Source organism: Lepidochelys kempii, chromosome 1 (genome assembly GCF_965140265.1).
Source record: "Lepidochelys kempii isolate rLepKem1 chromosome 1, rLepKem1.hap2, whole genome shotgun sequence".
Classification (NCBI taxonomy): Eukaryota; Metazoa; Chordata; order Testudines; family Cheloniidae; genus Lepidochelys; species Lepidochelys kempii.
In genome coordinates this window covers 36054789-36079115 of record NC_133256.1, presented here as the reverse complement: position 1 = coordinate 36079115, position 24327 = coordinate 36054789, and the positions used below count along the sequence as shown (strand labels likewise).

The window sequence follows — 24327 nt, the reverse complement described above, 5'->3', positions numbered from 1 at the left end:
CAATAAAAGAATATCATTTATTTAAATATTTTGGGATGCTTTCTACATTTTCAAATATATGAATTTCAATTACAACACAGAATACAAAGTGTACAGTGCTCACTTTATATTTTTATTACACATATTTGCACTGTAAAAAACAAAAAGTAATAGTATTTCAATTCACCTCATACAAGTACTGTACTGCAATCTCCTTATCATGAAAGTTGAACTTACAAATGTAGAATTATGTACAAAAAGATAACTGCATTCAAAAACAAAACCATGTAAAACTTTAGCGCCTACAAGTACACTCAGTCCTACTTCTTGTTCAGCCAATTGCTCAGACATACAAGTTTGTTTACCTTTATGGGAGATAGTGCTGCCCGCTTCTTGTTTATGATGTCACCTGAAAGTAAGAACAAGCATTCGCATGGCATTGTTGTAGTCGGTGTCGCAAGATATTTACGTGCCAGATGTGCTAAATAGTCATATGTCCCTTTATGCTTCAACCACCATTCCAAACGACATGCTTCCATGCTGATGATGGGTTCTGCTTGACAATGATCCAAAGCAGTGTGTACCAATGCATGTTCACTTTCATCATCTGAGTCAGATGCCACCAGCAGAAGGTTGGGTTTTGTTTTTTTTTGTGTGGTTCGGGTTCTGTACTTTCCGCATCAGAGTGTTGTTCTTTTAAGACTTCTGAAAGCATGCGCCACACCTCGTCCATCTCAGATTTTGGATGGCACTTCAGATTCTTAAACCTTGGGTGGAGTGCTGTAGCTATCTTTAGAAATCTCACATTGGTACTTTGTATTTTGTCAAATCGGCAGTGAAAGTGTTCTTGAAACAAACAACAAGTGCCGGGTCATCATCTGAGACAGCTATAAAATGAAATATATGGCAGAATGCAGGTGTAACAGAGCAGGAGACATACAATTCTCCCCCAAGGAGTTCATTCACAAATTTAATTAACGCATGATTTTTTTAAACGAGTCTCATCAGTGTGAAAGCATGTCCTCTGGAATGGTGGTTGAAGCACGAAGGGGCATACGGATCAATGTTTAGCATATCTGGCATGTAAATATCTTGTAAAGCTGGCAACAAAAGTGCCGTGTGAATGCCTGTTATGACTTTCAGGTGACATTGTAAATAAGAAATGGGCAGCATTATCTCCCGTAAATGTAAACAAACTTGTTTGTCTTAGCGATTGGCTGAACAAGAAGTAGGACTGAGTGGACTGGTAGGCTCTAAAGTTTTACATTTTATTTTTTTGAGTGCAGTTAAGTAACTAACAAAAAAAATCTACATTTATAAACCCTACTTTCACGGTAGAGATTGCACTACAGCACTTGTATGAGGTAAATTGAAAAATACTATTTCTTTATTACTTGTAAGTGCAAATATTTGTAATAAAAATCACAATATAAAGCGAGCACTGTAAACTTTGTATTTTGTGTTGTAACTGAAATCAATATATTTGAAAATATAGAAAAACATCCAAAATATTTAATAAATTTCAAGTGGTATTCGACTGTTTAACAGTGGGATTAATCAACAGCCCTAATACAGAGGCATAAAATATCCAAAATTGGTATAATTTGAAATAGAAAAGTCGCACATGACAGGAGAAACATTTAAATTGAAGAATAAAAACTGATCATCATCAACAAGAACTAAGAAATGAAACAAGTTTTCAGGATACTTACTCTCAGCCATTCCACCATATTCTCTTCAATTTCACTATCAGCTGATATATCTAGTATCAGACGTCTTGTCAAATGAGCTTTGTGGTATCGCATGAAAACATCCTTATTCTGTACATATTTAAGTACTAAAAGCTGTTAAAAATACATTTCAATGATTATTTATTTCCACGCCAAATCAAACCACTTCATTTACAGTTTTTTTTTCAAAACTGGTCCCACATATCACCATAAAATAAAACTAGTGCAAGGCTACTTCAGATTTCCTTACAAAAGAATCATGTTACAAGCTAGTCACCAGTTGTAAAATTGCTACAGTATCATAATCACCAATTTCTTCAACGAAATCACTGAGGAACAGGCCCTTCAATGGTGCATCAGCTCTGCTTTGTATTTAAACTTTAATTTCCTGTCTATATTTTCAGATTCTTGTCTATTATATATGCATCATGCATGAGACTTGTATTAGTGTAATACACAATATGTAAATTGTAAACTAGCACATTGAAGTTGCTGTCCTGTGACAGCATATGGACATATAAATATTCTCTCTGGAGGTTTCAGTTTCAACGATTAATATTCTAGTATAACAATATTTTTAAGATGAAATCCTGAAAAACTGTCTACAAAAATAAAACAGCAAAAATTATTTCTTATCTTAATTAAAAAGAAGTTGAGAGCATGCACATACCACTTCCTTAAGCTTTGCTTCAATTTCTTCAGAGGTTAATTTTTTGCTTAGTGGTGTTTTTCTTAACAGCATGTCACAGTAATTAGCAAGCAGTTCAGGGCATTTGGACTCAGGCTGTGTTTTCAACCCAACCCTAAAAGCAACATGAAATGAAAACTCAATAAAACTGTGAAGAGAAACCTGCTATACCAGGTTAACAAGAAACTACGATTAAAGGAAAGGGAATAAATGACCAGGTAAGAGATCCTATCTCAACTAAACTGTTCCAAAATGAAAGGTAATTCCCTCTTTCATTGCCCTTACCCCCACCCCATTCAGTCTAACAGTAACCAAAAGATGACCAAGTGTTTCCATACATCTCTTCAACTATTGCCGTTTGGAAATTTCAGAATGCAGTTAGCTAGGTTTAATTTCAAACAGTAATTTGCATAAACATCTGAAAGGTGGGTGTCCACATACTGGTTAGAGTTCCAGAAAAGAATGATCAAATAAGGGATGCATTTTCTGTATCTTCCTGCTACTAGCGCAGTTTGATGGGTCCCAATTAACAATGAGGAGAAATGCATTCCATAGAAGCAAGAGAGCAAGCCACTATTGTCACAGACACACCAAAAAAGTACTGAACGCAAACCACTGGAAGGTGGTTCAGAGACAGCAGACCTGAAATCCCACCGCTACAAGCTGAATCAGCAGAACTACAATATTATATATTTGTAGTGCCCCACAAAGTATGCAAGAGCCACAAGATAGCAGTCTTATGGAACACTTCAGACAACTCAGTGCTTTTAGGACAAAAAGCAACTTGTAGTACAGGGTTGTCTGATGGCCTTTTGAAGGTCTCAGAAATTAAAGTATAGAACCTTTAAGTTACTGTAAGCCTTGAAGCCTTGGCTTTGGAATAGTTTCTCGGGATTTTCTGAATGATGGGATCAGCTGTTTTTTGGGCCGTAGAAGCATTCAACAGGTATCAAAGCTTTATTTTGTCTGCTAAAGGTTGAGGGCACAAACTAGGCAGGAAAACATCCTGGTTAAGGTAAAACAGACCAAAAGGTAGAAAACTTGGACAAATTCATGGAATGAATAACATGCAAAAGAATTCTGAAGAAGAAGAATATGACAAAACAGTGACTTTTTCTACCATTCACGTTAATATTATGATCTCTAGGAAAACTATGGGCCACCAATGTTAGTGGTTCAAATGGTGGAAGAGGGTGTGGTAGAAAGGCTAAGCTGTGAAAGAACTAGATGCAGGTTCTAGGGAGGGACAACAGACTTAATCGGGAATCTTTGTTTGGAAACTGTGTTAAGAAATTGGACTTTGGTGAGTGAAAACCTAGTAGAATTCTCTTTAAATTACCTTTGTATGTACAAACAGCATGCCGAACCTGGAGAAAACTGGGCTCCAGGCTTCTGTCAGGTTGGTTCCTTCAATAATTTAGGGGGCATAGCAATCTCTTTTACTGACTACAGTTTACCCCAGTCTAGGATAGAAAAAAAATGACACTGGTGCTGCATACACCCTGGTCAAATCCCATGTGAAATTTTCCATATAAGGCACTGACAGGAAAACAGATGTGGGTAAAAGTTCCTATGATGAACGACTGCCCTGCCTGTAGCCCAAGTCCATATGGACACCAAGGAATGTTCTGGGATGCTGCTGGCTGTGGGAATACTGGAGAAAATATTCTTTTTGAGTAGTTAGTGGGAAATGTCGTAACCGCGTAACCCCAGAGGGCACAGATGCAAACTCACCGAGGCCAGACACAATGGCCCAGAAGCTGAGCTCACAATTTACCTTTACCAGGGAAGAAAATCAGTGTTGACTATTTTGGTGGTCAAAAATCATGCCAGAACCAGAGAAAAAGATACAGTTCAAGGTTTTATGGATTCAAAATCCTGCTGGGAGAAATGATAAAGAGCATTCCCTCAAACTCATGATATCCAGCAGATGTGAGAAAAGCCCCAGCTGAGTATTAAGCAACTGCTTAGGGAAATGCAGAGGAAACGGATTTCCCCTTAATCTGTGGCTTCAGGGTTTCAACCAAGATGAATCATTGAACCAGAGTGGAGACAGATGAGGATGCACAGCTCACCTCTCTTCAGCAGGTGTGAAGAAGAGAGATTTTACCTCATCCGGCAAGAGAAACTGCTCACTTGACAAAGGCACTGCTATACTAATATCCTCTCCGCAGGGGGCCAAGCCTCTCATGGCTGCCCCAGCTAACCAGAAGTACTGGGGTGCCAAGGACTGTGGGGGACCCATGAACTCTACCCAGTCCCAACAAGCAGTGGGATTCAGCACTTGGATCCTCCCTCACAGAGTCTGGTAACTGTCCAGCAAGGGGCGCTCAACCAGATCTGTGACAACACACTATACTCCATTGTCATGAACTATGTTTTAGCATTCTATTTGCTAAAAGTAACAATAACTATCCTCTGCCCTTAAAAATGCAACGTTTTAAACATTAGAACTAAAGTGTTTTTGCCCAAGTGATCAGGGCTCTTAATTTTCAATTCTGACTGTTGCAAATAAGTGGTTTTCAGACCATGTGAGCTGACAAGTTTGTCAATCAATAGCTGTCAGAGACCCAACCAGTCAGTGCTGTGTGTAAACACTATTTACAATTAAGAGACTCCCTGACAAGATATACCAGGTACTGAAGATACAACTGACTAGGAATATCAACATGGTATGAATGTTTAAGTTTTAGAGGAATCACATTGACTTCTACATAAACTTAATCATTACACAAAAGCCCTGACTTTGAATACAAAAAGTTTTCAGTTTTTCAAATTAAAATAGATAGTGAATTACTTCACAATTTTAAAACCAGAATTAAAAGAAAAATACAGCCTCTACCCATAATAGTAAACTATAAGAAGGACCCATTTTTACTGGATACAGCTATCATATGGTTATTATAAGCAGATTCATTTTATATGAGTAGGGCCCTACCAAATACACAGCCACGAAAAAACGCGTCATGGACTGTGAAATCTGGCCTCCCCCGTAAAATCTCGTCTTTTGTGATACCACAAAACTGCTATACCAGCAGTTCTCAAACTTTAGTAACCCAAGGACCCCCATTTTGATTTAAATTTTTTCATGGACCCCCCAAGCCCCTTGCTCAGTTCCAGGCCCCATCCCCACTCCACCTCTTACCCCAAGGCCCCACCTCTTTCTGCCCCCACTCCATCCCTGCCACTCCTCTTCCTGCTCTCTCCCCCGAGAACATACTGTCCCTGCTCCTCCCCTTCCCTCCCAGCGCCTCCTGCATGCCACTGAACAGCCATTCCCTGGTGTGCAAGAGGCACTGGGAGAGAGGGGGAGGAGTTGATCAGTGGGACTGGCGGACCCCCGGAGTACCTTCACAGACTACCAGGGGTCTACGGACCCCAGTTTGAGAAACACTGGCTTGTACGATATAGATTTCACGAGGGACACCAGCGTTTCTCAAATTGGGGGTCCTGACCCAAAAGGGAGTTGTGTGGGGGGGGTGCCACAAGTTTACTTTAAGGGGAGGCCACAGTATTGCCAACCATACTTCTGCGCTGCTTTCAGAGCTGGGTGGCCGGAGAACAATGGCTGTTGGCTGAGCGTCCAGCCAGCAGCAGTGCAGAAGTAAGCATGGCAATACCATACCATGTCACCCTTACTTCTGCATTGCTGTCTTCAGAGCGGGGCGGCAGAGAGTGGTGGCTGCTGACCAAGGTCCTAGCTCTGAAGGCAGCAGCGCAGAAGTAAGGGTGGCAATACCATATCATGCCATCCTTACTTACAGTTCTCCAGTTGCCCAGCAGCTGCTGCTCTCCAGCTGCCCAGCTCTGACGGCAGTGTCGCTGCCAGCAACAGCACAGAACAATAGCAGTACCGCAACGCTCCCTACAATAACCTTGCAACCCCCACACAACTCCTTTTTGGGTCAGGACTCCTACAATTACAACACCGTGAAATTTAAATATCTGAAATCATTAAAGTTACGATTTTTAAAATCCTATGGCTGTGAAATTGAACAAAATGGACCATGAATTTGGTAAGGCCCTATATAGGAGACTGCTACAGAATTTAGATGCAGATTGTCACAGCATACTCAGGATTTGTATATAATCCTATGCTGACATTCCATAGGACAGAGAATGCGCAATTTCATCTTTCCAAATGAGGCTCCTGGCCAAAAAAGTGTCTCTATAGCTTACCAAGTTTTCCATTCTCAGTTTGAATGCTTACTTCCTGAGGGTTCCTATTGCCTGGACACAAGGATTTTCTTTTTGCCTTTGACATTTCTACCTCAAGACCATACCCTGATTGATACAAGGTCCTTCTGGACCTAGTGACAATCTCGTGGTCTCTTTGACTAAAGTTCTCTCCTTCAAATTATAGCTTGAAACTGCTGCCTTGCTGTGGAAATTCACAGTCTGTTCACAGGTCACAAAAATTCTGGTGAACAACTCCTGCACTAGGCTCCCTACACACGGTGCACCTATGTCTTTTCTTTCATCCCACTGCCTCCTGAGTTTGTCATCATTATCTCAGAGAAAAAGAAAGTAACAGATGTGTATAAAATAAGGTGCAATAGGACAGAAGCTGACAATGGCCTCCTCCTTCCTGCCTGATTCAGAAAGTAAAACAGTAGAGGGAAATAAAAGTTGTACCCTAGCTGAGGGGAATGAAAATGTTTGGCACTCACTGCCAGCTCTAAGTATGACTTTTGAAAGAGGACTATCCATCAGTCTGGATAGTGGCAGTCCAGTAACAGTATATGGAGAGACAAGGATTTCTGCATTACACAGCTCAACAGCAACTTTACATAATTAATAAAAACGCCATTTTAATAAAGAGGGGTATTATTTAAAAAAAATCACTATCCCTAAACAGTCCTGGACTACATCAATTTATATAAACCCCAACTCCAAGTCATTATAAACAATGTAAAAATATTTCAGCAACAAAATACTACAAGTAAAAGCCAGTTTGATAGGCTACATTTTTTATTTATATCACTGATCTGCTGTCATGTGAAAAAGTTCCTCAGAGTATGAAAAAAGGTACAAAGCCCAAAAAGGCCTTTTTTTTCATTTCTGTTGATCCCAAAAGCACTCAAAGTAAACTGCAGTATGACATTACATAGTGTTCTTAAAACATTAAAAAACATTATTGAACTTGCCTGTTCAAATTTAAATTTGACATATTTGATTCACATTGGCATTTAAATAGCTTACCCTTTCTGCTTCAATGGCAATTCAAGTTTAAATATTGTAGCATCATTCACAACTGCCTTATATGCCTAAAATGAATAGTTAAAACAACAGTATAAAACACTTCATTCAATTTTTTAATAATGTATTCAAATATGAAACAACTCCCATCTCCCTTTTTTTAAAATGACTATAGTAAGTGTCTGTACCACTCTAACCCAGGTCCTTTACTCGTCCAATATGCTTGTAGACTGCTTTTCAACATGTTTGTCTTAGAAGCAGGCTAAGCCTTTTTTTGAATTAAATCAATTGATTTTAATTCATCAGTGCTACACATTTCCAGAGCTTGTCCGTGATTTCCCCAATCCTTTTAGGTCACTGACAGGCCCTGGAAATGTATAGTATCGATGAATTAAAGATCAATTGATTCAACACTAAGAATGTCTTAGAACTAGGCTAATGCTAAAGTACTGAAACGCAGCTTTTTCTTAAGCCCCGATTCAGCAAGATACTTCAGCACATGCCGAACTTTAAGCATGCGTGGGGTTCCACTGAAGTCAGAGGACTATTCAGAATTATACGTACAACCTGGAGCAGAACTACCTTGCTGAATCAGACACTTAGACTATAAGCTCCTCAGCACAGTCAGCATCTTCACAGGTGCTGTACCATTAAACAAAACTATCAGTTCCAGTCCTGACTGGGTGCTTTGGGCACTACCACAATACAAAGAATAAAAATCAGGTTACTAATTACCTTAAAAAGATTCTAACCAGCTTTTTATTCACCAAGTTTATTGGCATAAGAACAGACTTCAGGACTCATCAACAAATGGGCAATGGGATTTTAGAGGCATAATTTATTATGGATTTCAACCATTTAAAATAAATGAAGACAAAGATCAGTTAAATTAAAATATATACCTTATCTCTTGCAGTAAGAAACCTCGGGTCGTCTTGAAAAGCTTCTTTAACCAGCTTACTAAATCGATTAAATAATGTAAGCAACTGCTCTACATATTTCTCAGAATCCTAAAATTAAAGCAGCAAAATAACAAAACAAATGAAAACAAAAGCCAATCTCCAGGGGGGAAAAAAAAAGAGGTTACTCGCCTTGTGCAGTAACTGAGGTTCTTTGAGATGGTTTTCACTGCAGGTTCTCCACTTTAAAGTCTTGATGCCCTGTGCTTGCAATTGGAGACTTGTGGTAACAGTGCCCGACTGCACCGTGCCGGTACCATCTTGTGCCACTCCGGGCGGTTACATAGCAGTATGCAGCTAACTGTCCCTCAGTTCCTTCTCTACCACAGAGAATCTACATGAAACTCCGAAGAAGAGGGGAGTAGGGAGGGTAGTGGTGCGCCCACAGGGACAACCATCATGAAGAACCTCAGGTACTGCACTTCTCTTCTTCAAGGAGCGTCCCTCTGGGTGCTCTACTTTAGGTGACTGTTGAGCAGTGCCCCTCAGTGGAAGGGAGGGGCTCCGGAGTTGCATTATTGATGCTGGATAACACTGAGAGTCGAAAGTGAATGTCTGATGCTGACTGTTGCTCTACAGCACAGAACTTTGTGAATGTATGGGCTGATGCCCAGGTTGCTGCTCTGCAAGTGTCAGTGACGGGGACATTATTAAGAAAGGCCACAGATGTTGCCTGTGCTCTGGTACAGTGTGTGCAGACTCCCACTGGGGCTTGTAGGTTGCTCTTTTGGTGGAAAAAGCAGATGCATGCTGATGTCCATTTGGATAGTCTCTGTGTTGAGATGCTTTGACCCATTGAGCATTCTGTTATGGAGACAAATAGTCTTGGTGATTTTCTGAATACTTTTGTTCTTTCAGTGCAGAAAGCTAATGCTCTTTGGACGTCCAGTGTGGGACTGATGCCTCTCTCCTATCCGCATGGGGTTTTGGAAAAAAACCACAGGTAAGTAAATGGGTTGATTCAAATGAAAGAGGGAGGCGACTTTGGGTAGGAACTTGGGGTGTGGTCATAAAGTGACTTTATCTTTAAAGAATGTTGTGTATGGGGGACATTCCATTAAGGCACCTAATTCTCTCACCCACCTGGCGGACGTGATGGCAATGAGGAAGGTCATCTATGTGACAATCTATCTCCGAATGGTCGGGAGATAGTCTCTGTTTCTAGTGTTAAAATGTGTGGTTGTCTCGTGCTCGCAAGCACACCTTCAAACCTTCAAAACTGCTCTCTAGTGTTGGATTGTTGGGACGTCGAAGGTTGGTTTTGGGTCTGTCAGTGTCTGGTTTGCTGTTTGCAGTGCTGGTCATACTTTCTATGTTGTGTACATGGTGGTGATCGGACTCTCTGGTTATAATACCTGCCCTCTTTCTTTTTATTTGCAGGCATGTAGATACCCGGCGATTTCAAAGTTGCCCTTGTGTCTTTCAGGGTGTGGAGAGACTCATCCGTTTTGGCCATAAATAATTTTGCGTCTTCGAAGGGAAAGTCTTCGACCGTAGCCTGGACATCCCTAGGGAACCTTGAGTGATGGGGCCAGGATGCATGGTGAATAATCACAGAAGCCGCAATGGACCATGCAGCCATGTCTGTAGAGTCAAGAGAGGCCTATAAAGCTGTTCTGGCAATGAGATGTCCTTCAGCGATATTAACTTTAAATTGTTCTTTTTTTTTATCAGGCAGACTATCAATGAATTATAACATTTTTTAAAAGATATTGTGTGTGCATTTTGTCAGTAGGGCTGCATAATTAGCTATGAGGAACTGAAGTGTCGTGGAGGAATAGGCCTTGCGGCCAAAGAGGTCCAATCTTTTCCAGTCTTTATCATATGGGGTTGTTCTGGAGTGGCGTTGTTTTCCCCCTCTCATTTACTGCCTCAACCACTACTGAGTTTGGTGTGGGGTGTGTAAATACTCAGCTCCTTTAGATGGCAAATAATATTTTTTGTCCGATCTCTTGCATGATGCCGTGACAGGTGTCTGCCAGATGTATTTTGCAGGCTCCATAACAGCATCGTTGATCGGTAATGTTATCTTTGCTGATGGGGATGACTGGAGTATGTCCAGTAACTTCTGTTGAGATTCAGGTAATCTGTTCTAATGAAATATCTAAGGATTCTGCCACCCTTTTGAAAAGGTCCTGAAAGGCCTTGAAATCATCCCAGAGCTTGGAGGTGGTGGCATTATGGTTTCATCCGATGACAAAGATGAGAGGTGTGCAGGTGGCGAGGTTTCCTGGTCAGATATGTCCTCGGTTTCCTCAGTCACTTCCTCTTGTGTTTCTGAGGGTGCTGGGACAGTTGGCAATGGGGACTGTGCGGTTCTCAAGCTTGGTGGGTTAGGAGACCTGCAGTGTTGGGCCCTATATATTGCTGACGGATCCCAGTAGGGCCAGTTAGGTAGGAATAGCATGGGGGGCAGTGCACATACCAGGCACATAACTCTGCAGATGAGTGGTGTACTGATAGATGAGACAGTCCAGGTTTGGGTAAGGAGTGACAAGGAGTATGTGTGACTTCATCCTCGTCTTCATCATCACTAGACAGAGGTAGAGCTGATCTAGGTGGAGTATTCAAATGGCTCGGTACCGATCTGGGACTCTGGTGTAGAGGAGACTAATAGATCCACATGTCTCATGAACTTTTGCAGAACCGTTAGCTTTGGTACCGAGGACGGCGTTGCTGATGGCCCAGGAGTGTGAACTGTAGCCAATGGTGCCAAAGATCTCGAGCAGTGCCACATAGGCACCACAGGTGGCGCCACTATGTCAGTCGGTGCCAAGCTTCTTTTCAGCTCTGTGGGTGCCGAGGTGGAGGGTTTCACTTTGCTCTGCGAACCTCCATTCCAGCTTGCCCTCATAGGGTCTTTCACTTTCTAAGGACTCAGTACCGGAGGGTCTCATGGTACGATGCATTCAGTGCCATCAGTACTGGGGTACATTTTTGGGGCAGGGATTGCTTTTTCTTGGCAGATTCCCTGTGCGGAGAATTCTGGGATTACTTGTTGGTAGCCTTCTTAGGTAAAATCTCCTTCATAGACGCTGCTGGGGCAGAACCTCTGTCAGAGGCTGCCGCTGGCGACCATTGGCCCGGAGGTATCCTGGAGTAGGGGTTTGAGGCCAGCCTGAGTGATTTCTCTATCATAAGGAATTTAAGTTGGAGATCCCTAGCTTTTCTTGCCCTGGCTGTCAGATTCCAACAGCGTGGGCACTTCTGAGTAATGGGTGTTACTGATGGACGGGCTGGTGCTGGTACATGCAGCGGATGCACTGTGCGTGACTGTCAGAAACCGGGACCGACAGTCTTCAAGTCAGGCAACATTTGAAGCCCAGTGGTCAGGGCATGCCTGAGAAAGTCTATCCCCCAACAAAAAGGGATGGTAGTAATCCTAGGGAGGATAAACTTATCTTCCTATTGAGGGGTATAAAGGTAGATAAGGAAGAAAAAAAAATTTTTTTTTTAGAAGTAAAATAAAATAAGTATAAAGGGCAGAATATCGAACTACTGCTTATACTAACAATTATAAGCTATGACCTATCTAAAAGCTAATCTTATCTAAGGTAAGAGAGGGCCACTGCTGATCACTTCGACTCAAGCCGAAGGCGGTAGAGAAGGAACTGAGGGACTGTTAGCCATGCACCGCTATGTAACCGCCCGGAGCGGCACGAGACAGCGCGTGCATGGCCCAACCGGGCACTGCTACCACAAGTTTCCAATGACAAGCGCAGGGCATCAAGACACCGAAAGTGGAGCACCCCCAGGGACACTCCTCGAAGAATAAGAATATGTGATCACGTAATTAAAGACCATCAGAAATTAGAGACTGTCATAATACACATGGATAGGTAAGGCACAAGTAGGCAACGTTAACTGTATTTCCCTAACTTCAGTGCTTTGGCTTGCAATTTTTACATTCTTTTAATGCAGTCTTTGATACGAAATTTCCTACTTAAAAATGTGTAGGTGTACAGTGAGTATTAAAAATCCTTATAAATGCCAAATTAAATCAGTTTTCACCGGACTAACAAGAGGGATATCTATGCACCAGAGGTAGGGATGTGGTACCTAGTATTATATGTCTATCACGTCTCTCCCGTGTGGCTACAGCTATTAAAAAACAACCCCACCATCTAGGATATGAAAAAAATCTTTAACCGAAAAATATATTTTCTCCTTTCTTGAAAAACAAACATTTTTGAGAAATGTCCAGAAAAAACAACAACCATTCCTGAGTTCAGAACAAGCATGCTAAATTTTAATCTCAAAAGGTAGAAGGTTCAAAAAGTTGTAAGCAATTGAAAAAGTCATTTATAAAATTAAATTGCTAATACATCTAATTATAGGGATTGCTATGTGCTCCCTCTTAATTTATCATCTGCGCATTTTCTTTAAATTACAAATACTGGATCCATATATTAAAACATATGAAAGTTCAAACACGCAAGAAGATTCAGGTACAATTGCATAAAATTCCTTTTAGGGCTGTTTTAAATTCTGATCTCCTCAAACAAAGAGAAAGTCAAAGTGTTTGTTGACATATCTATTAAATTTTAAAAATATATTTTTACACATACATGTAACATACACAGTAATCCCACTATGGGGGGCGGAGGAGGGGGAAGGAGGCATTTTTTGTTTTCCTTTGCAAGAGGCTCTTGCTGACTACTGAAATTTTTTTTTCCCCTCAAGAGCATACACTTACAGTAGTAATAGTTTCAGCAGCTGCTACCATATCTGCTAGTCCAGCACTAACAATATGCTCTTCCAAGTCTTTTAACATGGGCTCTATTCCATTAGGAACTTTATCCATCAGTGAAAACATTAGATGCAACTCTGAAAAACACAAAATACTGATGAAACCACTAGTCACTCCACATGTAACTATCAGACAATGCTTTAAGTAAAAATTGTGTATGTTCTTTCACACTAATATCTCAAATGGGACATAAAAGTCACAAAAAATAGTAGATTTCAGAGTAACAGCCGTGTTAGTCTGTATTCGCAAAAAGAAAAGGAGTACTTGTGGCACCTTAGAGACTAACCAATTTATTAGAGCATAAGCTTTTGTGAGCTACAGCTCACTTCATCAGATGCTGCAGTTTCCACGATATGCATCTGATGAAGTGAGCTGTAGCTCACGAAAGCTTATGCTCTAATAAATTGGTTAGTCTCTAAGGTGCCACAAGTACTCCTTTTCTTTTTGCGAAAAAATAGTAGAGTAAGCTATCTCATTAACGATACATCCCCTCAAATGGCTTTATATTAATATTACTGAAACTTCTTCAAAATGTGAACTCCACAAGGAAAGGATTCTTCTCTTTGAGAAGTTCATAAAAATGCTTAGTAGAATGTTAGAGAATAAAAACTTTTCTATATTCACCAGTAAAAAAACTATAATAAAAAATCACTGGCAACCAGGAAGAAGTCAACATATATGTATTATCCTCCCCTTCTATCAGTGTTTGATTTATTTTCCTTATTGCTAGATTACTTGTACATACACATATGCAACCAAGTTCAAAGTAAATGTATCTCATATCATAAGCAGTTCTCGGCCCACATCCCATTTGTGTGTCATCTTGTTCACGAAATAGTTTGGGGTACAACTAGAACCCCTCCTCCCACCTTCTGACATTCAATCACACTCATTTTCTCCAGTTACCTCAACTTTCCTAGTAACAATGGATCTCAGAATTAGAAGCCTACATTCATGTAGGTGTGAAGCTGACCAGGGATGCAAGATTGGGTACGGATATACAAGCAGGGTTGTATTGTTTTGGTCCTGCTGCTTGTCCCAAAAAACATCTGCAGCCAAGGATTCTTTAGCCCCTTTTTTCTGAATCAATATCCCCTCTAGTTCTTCCTCCTCACTGCATCCACAAGGAGAGTAAGAAATGTATCTCCAACCTCTCTCTACTTTTTTCCTAAAAATAACCTCCAGGAAAGATGTAATAAATTACATCTGAGACTTTGAGAAAGTACATAGATAAAATGTCAAAGAGTTGCAAATATTAGTACTAGAACACTTTCAGACAACTGTTTCAAGTTTTTAATTTGTTTTGAGTTTACAAAGATTAACAACTTTTGACAAATAAAACGATGTATAAGTATATAACTCCTATACCTCGTCTCCCCTACCCCCTCGATTATCCCCTACCCAGCTTAGGGTTACCATATTTCAAGTTCCCAAAAAAAGAGGATACTGCCCGTGTGCACACACGTACTGGGAGGGGTTATTTGAGGGGCTCAGGAGGGGGTACCTGCAGTCTCACTCTTGAGTGAGGGACGCAACACCAGCCTGTCAGTCAGCACGTCCCTGCGGACTTCCCCCAACACCGGGAGTTGGGGCCTGGCTCTGTCACTGCTCCTGGCCAGGCTCTGAGGCCCTGCAGTGGCGCAGGTGGCCTGGCCAAGAGGCACTTGGCAGCTCTGCTTACCTGGTGGGCCGGGGGGGGGCAGCTCCCTGCTTGCCCCACTCACTGAGCCTGAATGTCAGCACCGGTTCGTTCGCTCACATGGCCCACCCCTGAGTTGCTGCCAGCCGGTGGAGGATGGCGCTGTGGCTGCACAAGCAGTTTCCCGGGACACACTGCGCCACACAGCCTGGCCCAGTACCCACCCCTTGCTGGGGCGGCACTGTGCTGGGGAGCGGGCACCACGCTGCAAGACTCCAGCCCCAGCTCAGCTTCAGCCCATTTGACCTTTAAAGTCCACTCAAAAGTGTCTGGAGGTCCAGATTTGGTCTTCAGTCTGCCTATTCGCTCTCCCGGCTTACAGTAAAAAATGACAAATGAAATATGAAAGGGGGAAGAATGTGTTACAGGCGTGGTTGTATCTTTTAATTTAAGATTCAGCTATTTCCATCTACCTCCTTAACCCAGCCATCAAGTGGCTGATTTCTAATAGTCAATAGGGCAGAGGTGAGTTTTGAAGAGGGATCTGAAAGAAATGGTAGTGGCCGTCTAGATCAATTCAAGAGAGGGCATAAAGAACGCAATGGAAAGATGCTGTTGTAGCCGTGTTGGTCAGGGGCTATCAGAGAGACAAAGTGAGTGAGATAACATCTTTTACTGGACCTCACCCACTGTGTGTCTCTAGCATGGAAAAAGGAACAGAGATGCATGTGAGTAAATAGCAAAGTTTCTAAGGAAAGTATCTTATTTGAAGTACCTCTATAGCTTTGGGTTCAAATAAACCTTCTGTACTCCTTTGGGGACTGAAAGCTATACTGTAACAAGCAGACATGACCAGTGTCTGCTGATTTGGGAGGAGGCAGTAGTGAGGGCAGCCAGCTTCAGCAGCGCTAGTGAGCATGTTCAATCTCATAAGCATGCTCAGTACAAGCCAAGCAGCAAAAGGGGGGAGGGGGAGAAGAGACGAGACTTGAGCCCACATCCCCTCCCGCCCCAACACACACATGTTGCCTCTGGTGAAAAGGTTTGGTACTTTGCTATATTCAGTCCTGGACTAGTACCAATAAAGTATTGCTAGACAGAGGGATCAGTCTGATGTAGTATAAAACAAACATTCACTTCTAGACCTGGCATTTCAGAACATATTTGATCTTAAGACTATCTGAAAGCTGGAAACCCCAGTTCTCATGTGTATAGAAATGAAAACTTCATACAGTTATGAAAATTCAACAATTTGGTTGCAGGATCCTGTGCTTTTAAAAATAGCTACACTGATTTCCGGTTTTCTTTGTCAATTTCCCTACTTCATTTCTGACATTTTAATAGCTGCTATCTTGAATGGCCAGCAGATCAGCACCTTCACAAATCTTTCCTACTTGAATCACACCACTCGCTCAAAATCTCTAGAAGCAAACACTTCAAACCATCTTTTAAAGGTCATAGAGCATTAATCTTTAGCTCTCTCAGGGCTTGAGATATTGGCTATGAAAACAGGTGAAAGACATGCAGAGGTACTTTATTCACCGACCAGTACATTCTTCCAAATGTTGGTCCTGGACCAGAAATAGTAATTAAAAACATCCAACTCTTTCCCTGCCTTCAAAAGCAGTATCTTGGTGAAGGAGGGAGACTCCCAGAGAGAGGCTTTTTATTTTTAAAATTACTCAAGTTCAAGAGGTTGGATGCTCTGAAGAAGAGCCCCAAAGTTGATTAAAATTGGAGAAAGCAGGTTGTTGCAAAAGAAAGGATAATAAATGGGTGTAAAAAAATCCTTAGCCACAACTGGCCTTTCACGAAAAGAAGAGTTATCCAGCCAGTCAAACGGGCGTATTGAAGGTACAGAGTATAAACACATTTAAAAATGTATTACCCTACGATGGTGCATAGCAACATATGCTTTTTGTGGAATGAAATGGCCCCATATGAAATAAATTTTTCATTCTAAGAAACATGTAGCTGCCTCAGTCACAAAATGGTAATCAAATACATTTATCAACAAATTAGTTTTTTAAACCTAGCTGACCGTGAGATCATGCTGCAATATTTTTTAAGCTTCACTTACTTTCTGTTTCATTTCGTTTGATCATGCCTTGGCATTCAGCTAAAATAGTTTCTTTAAATGATGTCACTAGAGCATTCACACAGCACTCCATAAGCTGAAATGTATTAAGAAATATAGTTAGCTTATTACAATCCTTTGAGCGCCAGTTTGTTCTGTCTCTCTCAAGTTCATGTTCAATATAAATACTAGCCTTTCCTCATGCACTACAGCTCAGTAAAATGTTTCATGCTCATAGGCTGTACTTAATGCAGAAGTTATGACACTATGAAACAAAGTCTATACTTCAGTTCATAGATGTTTTTCTTTAAAGCATGTAAAATGGGAAATATAGTAGTTTCTCTCATAAAATAGTTTAATATTTCTGTGGCCTCTTCCTCACAAGGGAGTATCAGTTCTGGAACAGTAACTACCCTGCTTAGTTTCCAAGTACACTTCCATCAGCCAAGAATAGTTCTCACTCCAGTGTACCCTACCTGACCTGACTTAGTTTGCTTTGAACAAGGGCCTAATGACAATTCTAGCACAGAAATTACTTCTACACTCAAGGGATTGGCAGATGAGACAATTTTATATACTGCTTACCATTCACCTTAGCAAGGGATGCCCCACTTATGATGTAATGCAGAATGCAACCAAACAAATCCTGAGCACCACAGATTCTAGGACGTTTGTTTAAAATAGCCTTGTGTGCTGAACAAATTTCAGCACAGGCAATTACAAATTGCTTCTTGCTGCACTTAAAGTATTTTTTCACTTTCCTTCTTAGGCTGTTTGGTGAGCATTGGTAAACTGTTGATGTACTTCACACCAGAGATGGTTACATTTCAGTTATGGAGGGAGGAAATTTAGTCATTTTATCAGTTGTGAAGTGTTTGGGGATTTTCATGTGATAAACAGTGAACTTTTCCAGATATTGTAAAATGGCACTGAATAACCTTTTACCTCCTATGATTGCCTACCTACTTCCCAAGTCACTCTAATCCACATAAATTGTACTAGCTTACATTTAAAAAAAGGCAAACCCAATCCGTACTGAATCTAAAACAGGAGGGTTAGAAGTTAAAAACTATGTCCTTTTACTGTATTTTCCACAGAATGTTTAGTAAGATTCCAAACTACAAAGTAGGGCAGTGGTCCTCAAACTTTTTACTTCACGCTCCCCCTTACCTTTGTCCACGCCCCCCCACTCCAGGGCTGGGAGTGAGGCCGTGGCTCTGGGTGGGGGGCCACAGACAGGGGTACGGAGACTGAGACTGTGGCCACAGCTCGGAGTGGGGCTGGGAGAGGAGTCTTGGCTGAGGTGTGGGGCCGGCTGGCAGGTGGGGTGAGGGCCAGAAGCAGAGCTGGGTCGCGCTCTCCCCCAGCCCTCTGTGGGGGCTGGCCCAGGCACACAATGCCCTCCAGAATGTTTCTCCACGCCCCCCTAGGGGGGCACACCCCACATTTTGGAGACCTTTGAAGTAGGGCCTACGGATTTTTTTTTTTTAATTTTTTTTAAATAAGTAAAACTAATAGTGGATTTAAAAAAAAATAAGGCTTCTAGCAGGTCAGATCTTCTGACTGCAATTACAGTCAGAATAAAATAATGCAAGACAAATTATGATCAAAACTGACATCAGAAACCTTTACTACTACTGAAATACTGCACATGATTTTACTAAATATACAACTAAGTTTTTAAACTTACCGCTTCTACAGAGTTACATTCGCGCCTTGTCTCTAGATACCTTAATGCTCTTTTCTCTTCTTCCTTTAATTTAGCATCTGCCTGTGCAGAAGCAGAACAGCAATCATTTTAAGTACTAACAACAACAGAACAGTTATCACATGTTATCACATTATACTAGGGCTGTTGATTAATCGCAGTTAACTCACACGATTAATTCAAAAAAATTAATCATTATTAATCGCACTGTTAAACAATAGAATACCAATTGAAATTTATTAAATATTTTTGATGTTTTTCTACATTTTCAAATATATTGATTTCTATTACAATGCAGAATACTAAGTGTACAGTGCTCACTTTATATTTATTACAAATATTTGCATGGTAAAAACGATAAACAAAAGAAACAGTATTTTTCAGTTCACCTCCTACTGTTGTGCAATCTCTTTATTGTGAAAGTGCAACTTACAAATGTAGGTTTCTTTTGTTACTTAACTCAAAAACAAAACAATACAAACCTTTAGAGCCTACAAGTCCATTCAGTCCTACTTCTTGTTCAGCCAATCGCTAAGACAAACAAGTTTGTTTACATTGATGGGAGATACTGCTGCCTGTTCTTACAAGCTCGCATGAAAGTGAGAACAGGCATTCGCTTGGCACTTTTGTAGCCAGCGTTGCAAGGTATTTACGTGCCAGATATGCTAAACATTTGTATGCCCCTTCATGCTTCGGCCACCATTCCAGAGGACATGCTTCCATGTTGATGATGCTCATTTAAAAAAATAATGCGTGAATTAAATTTGTGACTGAACTCCTTGGGGAAGAATTGTATGTCTCCTGTTCTGTTTTACCTGCATTATGCCATATATTTCATGTTATAGCAGTCTCAGATGATGACCCAGCACATGTTCGTTTTAATAACATTTAACAGCAGATCTGACAAAATGCAAAGAAGGTACCTATGTGAGATTTCTAAAAATAACTACAGCACTCGATCCAAGGTTTAAGAATCTGAAGTGCCGTCAAAAATCTGAGAAGGGTGAGGTGTGGAGCATGCTTACAGAAGTCTTAAAAGAGCAACACACAGATGTGGAAACTACAAAACCCGAACAACCAAAAAAGAAAATCAACCTTCTGCTGGTGGCTTCTGACTCAGATGATGAAAATGAACATGCATCTGTCTGCTCTGCTTTGGATTGTTATCGAACAGAACCTGTCATCAGCATGGACGAATGTCCTCTGGAATAGTGGTTGAAGCATGAAGGGACATATGACTCGTTAGCACATTTGGCACATAAATATCTTGTGACACTGACGACAACAGTGCCATGAGAACACCTGTTCTCATTTTCAGATAGCATTGTGCAAAAGAAGCGGGTAGCATTATCTCCTTTAAATATAAAGGAAACTTGTTTGTCTGGGCGATTGGCAGAACAAGAAATAGGACTCAGTGGGCTTGTAGGCGCTAAAGTTTTACATGGTTTTGTTTTTGAATGCAGTTATCTTTTTGCACATAATTCTACATTTGTAAGTTCAACTTTCATGATAAAGAGATTGCACTATAGTACTTGTATTAGCTGAATTGAAAAATACTATTTCTTTTGTTTTTTACAGTGCAAATATTTGTAATAAGAATAAATATAAAGTGAGCACTGTACACTTTGTTGTAATTGAAATGAATATATTTGAAAATGCAGAAAACACCCAAAAATATTTAAATAAATGGTATTTTATTATTGTTTAATTACGTGATTAATCACGATTAATTTTTTTAGTCGCTTGACAGCCCTACTTTATACTTACATATTTCATATAATTCTGTACTCCATTTTGTTGTAAATAAGAAGGGGCTTGTGTTCTATAAAATCTCTCTGTTGAATCCAAATATGCCTTCTCAAAGTTATCCCGATAAATCTGAAGTTTATCTTCAGGATTAGAACAAAGGTTAACTGTAAAGAGAAAAAACTTAGATCTTATTCTAGTTTTCAGCGCTTTGAACGCGACTAAAAAACAATTATTTCTCCTGCAAAATTTTTCTTTTGAAGATACTGAGGTATGTCTACACAGCAAAGAAAAACCTGCAGCTGACCCATGCCAGTCAATTCTACATTGCTATGTAGACTTTTAGGCTCAGGCTGGAGCCCAACCTCTAGGACTGGGACTACACTGCCAGGTGTCATATTCAGAAGGGTCTCTTTGCAACGTTAAGGGATAAAACTATTATTTTTAAAATGTACGTTTCAATTTTGCAGAAATTGGTGAGCAGACCCATCTGCCAGTGAAAAGTTTATTACTTGCCATTGGCAAGTGCATTTACCCCACTGATAATCAATACAAAAACATTATAATGATCATTCCAACCATACCTCCTTTGTCAACATCTAGTTGAAGGCATGTTATGAAAGTCTGTGAACTAGAAAGGAACATGCAGCTGAGATCACACTGTATAAGACATACCATATGATTCTCTAACTCCAATAACAAGTTGAGAGTCAAAAGCTTCTCCTAGTCTTTCAGCATGGACCAGCTTCATTGCACTGTCCTGAAGTCGATTCTTTATATTTGAAAATATGGACTCATTCCAAGTATCTAGCATGAGCTAAATAACAAGGAAGAAAAAAAGTCAGTGAGAAAGGGATGGGCAGAACTTCAAATTAAGGGCATGTCTACATGAGCACTTACTGCACAGCAAGCTGGGGCGTAAATCTGGAGAACTCAACCATGCCATGCACTAATTGTCTATGTGAACCCTGCTGATGTGCACCAGAAGTTCCCTAAGTGCACACTGACATACTAAAGGACGTAACAGGTCTCCCAATACAAAGCAGTTAACTTTAGAGCTAATATCAAATAGTGGTCCAGCAGCTGGCAGACTCAAAGGCTTACGTAGAAAAATTAAGATAAAATAGCCATTAGTAAGTGAGCAAAGGGTATGTAAAAAAAGTAAATAATTGTTGGATTGCCTTAGATTTTCATAACAGATTAAGCTATTAGCATCCAATGCCATGTGATCACTTGTTTCTGTGAGTACAACGTAAAAATAATCAGTGAGTTACACAGATATTGCAATTAGCAGTTTCAGTCAATGCTGTAGTCCCCATTTAAAAAGAGTTACTGCTAGATAAGGGTCTCATTACTTTTATTGGATGACTGTCTCTTCAGCTGGTTCTGGTAAGCACCAAGACCTCTTAAGATTTTGGTAACACACCTCAAAGTCAGACCAATGTGTTGCATCTGAACAACACTGAAAGCTCCCTGGTGGAAGCCACATTTATACAGAGCCAAGCACTGCCAGCCATTCAAAAATTCTACAACTAAGAAGCATGTATGTAAATGACATATTGGTCATTTTAAAGTTAAAATGTCTGTAATAACCTTTCCTTATAAATCCTGGTTCTCCTCTTTCTGCCACACAGAATACCTAAAGTATCATATTTTAAGCTCTGACTTTGTTAATGTCTAGTATCTCTGTGCTTTATATTAATTGCTATGGTCTCAAGCTTTTAAGTGCACCAACTACTTACTTGAGAGTCCAGTTTTGTTTTTCACTGTCATCAGTGTAAAATGTATTGAATTAACTTTGTTTCTGAAGGATGATTGTGAACAGTCTTATCTTTCAGTGATTCCAATAGTGATTTCTAGGAGCCTAGTTTTTTTGACAAGTTTAGTAAAGATAAAAATTTCCACTTCTGTGCATCATATAATTTATTATAGTGGGTATCTAATGAAATGCAGATGAGTGTTTGGAAAAGTTAAGGAACGTAAGACACCCTTTATCCTGAGCCTCTCCATGAAACCACACTCTGCCCTGATTTAACGTCAGTGTTCTTAAACATGCTAGACTCGGACATGTTGGAACTGAATTAATGCTCAGAAGACAGCAGCTAATTTTTGAGTGTCATTAAAATAAAGAATTTTCTTAAGTTGTGTTTCTTTTGTTTAGCTCTCCTTTCATATTTAAAAGGAAATTTAAAATGAAGGTGTCAAAATAGAGAGTAAATGTATACATTACAGTTGCTTTTCTTTTAAAATTTCACTTCAGAGTAGGTAGGTGAAATACTTAACTTTGTATTTTGATGTAGAAGAATTTATTCAAGAACAACTTGTGAACTTTACCATGACACTGTGACGGTCACCTCTTGGAACTGGAGAGGAATCTCACACTCAAAATGAATAAATACTCATTTTTTAACACCTGGAAGCCAGCAAAGCTAGGGATTCTCAACGTGAGCTCATCACACTGTCTTAACAACCAACTCTAAAGGATTTATAATAACAGTAAGATATACAGTAGGTATACCACTTATCTGAGACTTTAGCAAAACATGTCCAAACAAAATTTAATTTAAAAGCCACAGGATAGTGAAATTTTTGGGCTGCTACTCAAAACAAAATGGTTCATTTTTTAGAGCTCTAAAATGCATGATCATAATTCAAGCATTCCAAAAAGCAGTCTTCCAACTTACAATTTTCAAAGTAACAATAATATTGGCTCAGAGATTTATCAGTAATGGAGATGAGGAAGATGTGTTTCTTTTCAGCAAAGACTGTTTTTCAATATTTTTAGCTCTTTACCTCAGCACACTTTTTAAATTGCATTAAAAAAATCAATAGGAATTCCAGGGAAACAAGTTAATAGATGCTTAGAAAACATGATCAGCATTATCTTGAGCAACAAAAAAAGCTCCCTTTTGTAATTCTGTGCAGTTTTTGTATCTGATTGTCACAGCAAATTCCATGCTATTTAAAAGTATAAATTCCATTCCTTCCCAAAGGGTGGGGAAGTGTTCTACATGGAGCACGAGGGATTGCCCTTGAATAGCCCCTTTAAGTGCCCTTAGTTACAGCTGTCCGGCTTCTTGCTAAGTACTGACTAGAGCTTCATCTGTAACATGTCATTACTACTCCTTAATGGTCCAGTAAATGTAAGCTCATTGACCTCCTGTATCTCAGACTGCAAAGGGAGCAAGATCAGAAGTATTTTTTGTTAAATAAATTGTTTTACAGAGATCTACAACTATTTTAAAACACAGGGAGCTGCTCTGAACAGAGGAAGGAAATTGTCAGAGTTAGGGCAATATTCGGTAAGTGGCAGAGGAAAATTATGGGAAGAGGAGTAAAAGTTGCAAGGTGATTTAAGCAAAGTGATACTCCTCCAATACTGTGAGGTTAGTGCAATTTCATCTTTCAGCTGTGGAATGCATCAATACTATAAAACACTAAATCTTTTATGTTCTGTTACAAAACTCTGATCAGAAAGTGTCACTTACCTTTCGAACAATACTGTCTTCTACATTGGATTTCTTGTTGCTGCCCTGCTTACCCATTAAAGTAATTTCTAGTTGACAAAATGGTTTGGGCAAGATATCACACTGTGTAAAGAATTTACGCCATTCTACTATGTATGCTTTTAGTAAAGCTGTATCATCTTGATGACTCAGTACTCTCTGAAAGAAAAGAGCAGCTCATTTGTAAATAAGTTTTTACATAAACAACATATGGCTTTATCTACATGGTACAAGTATTTTTGTTATAACCTAAGATTTGAATTTAAAATGATATAATCCCCCATGTAACCACTCTGGTATAAGAATGGCTTTTTTGGGTTAGGTTATGTTGCCTGTGAAGAGGTTT

General features: G+C 40.0%; 1 protein-coding gene across 1 annotated transcript in view; it reads right to left on the bottom strand.

The window, feature by feature from the left end:
• CUL5 (cullin 5) overlaps window positions 1-24327 on the bottom strand; it is a 78025-nt gene that overhangs the window by 12066 nt on the left and 41632 nt on the right. Inside the window, exons 4-13 of the mRNA XM_073338875.1 lie at window positions 23964-24140; window positions 21151-21292; window positions 20497-20642; window positions 18712-18792; window positions 17025-17118; window positions 13252-13382; window positions 8499-8606; window positions 7600-7664; window positions 2380-2512; window positions 1692-1823 (exon numbers count right to left, since the gene is read on the bottom strand). Coding sequence (XP_073194976.1) covers window positions 1692-1823; window positions 2380-2512; window positions 7600-7664; window positions 8499-8606; window positions 13252-13382; window positions 17025-17118; window positions 18712-18792; window positions 20497-20642; window positions 21151-21292; window positions 23964-24140 — 1209 coding nt within the window. The remainder of the gene's footprint in view (window positions 1-1691; window positions 1824-2379; window positions 2513-7599; window positions 7665-8498; window positions 8607-13251; window positions 13383-17024; window positions 17119-18711; window positions 18793-20496; window positions 20643-21150; window positions 21293-23963; window positions 24141-24327) is intronic.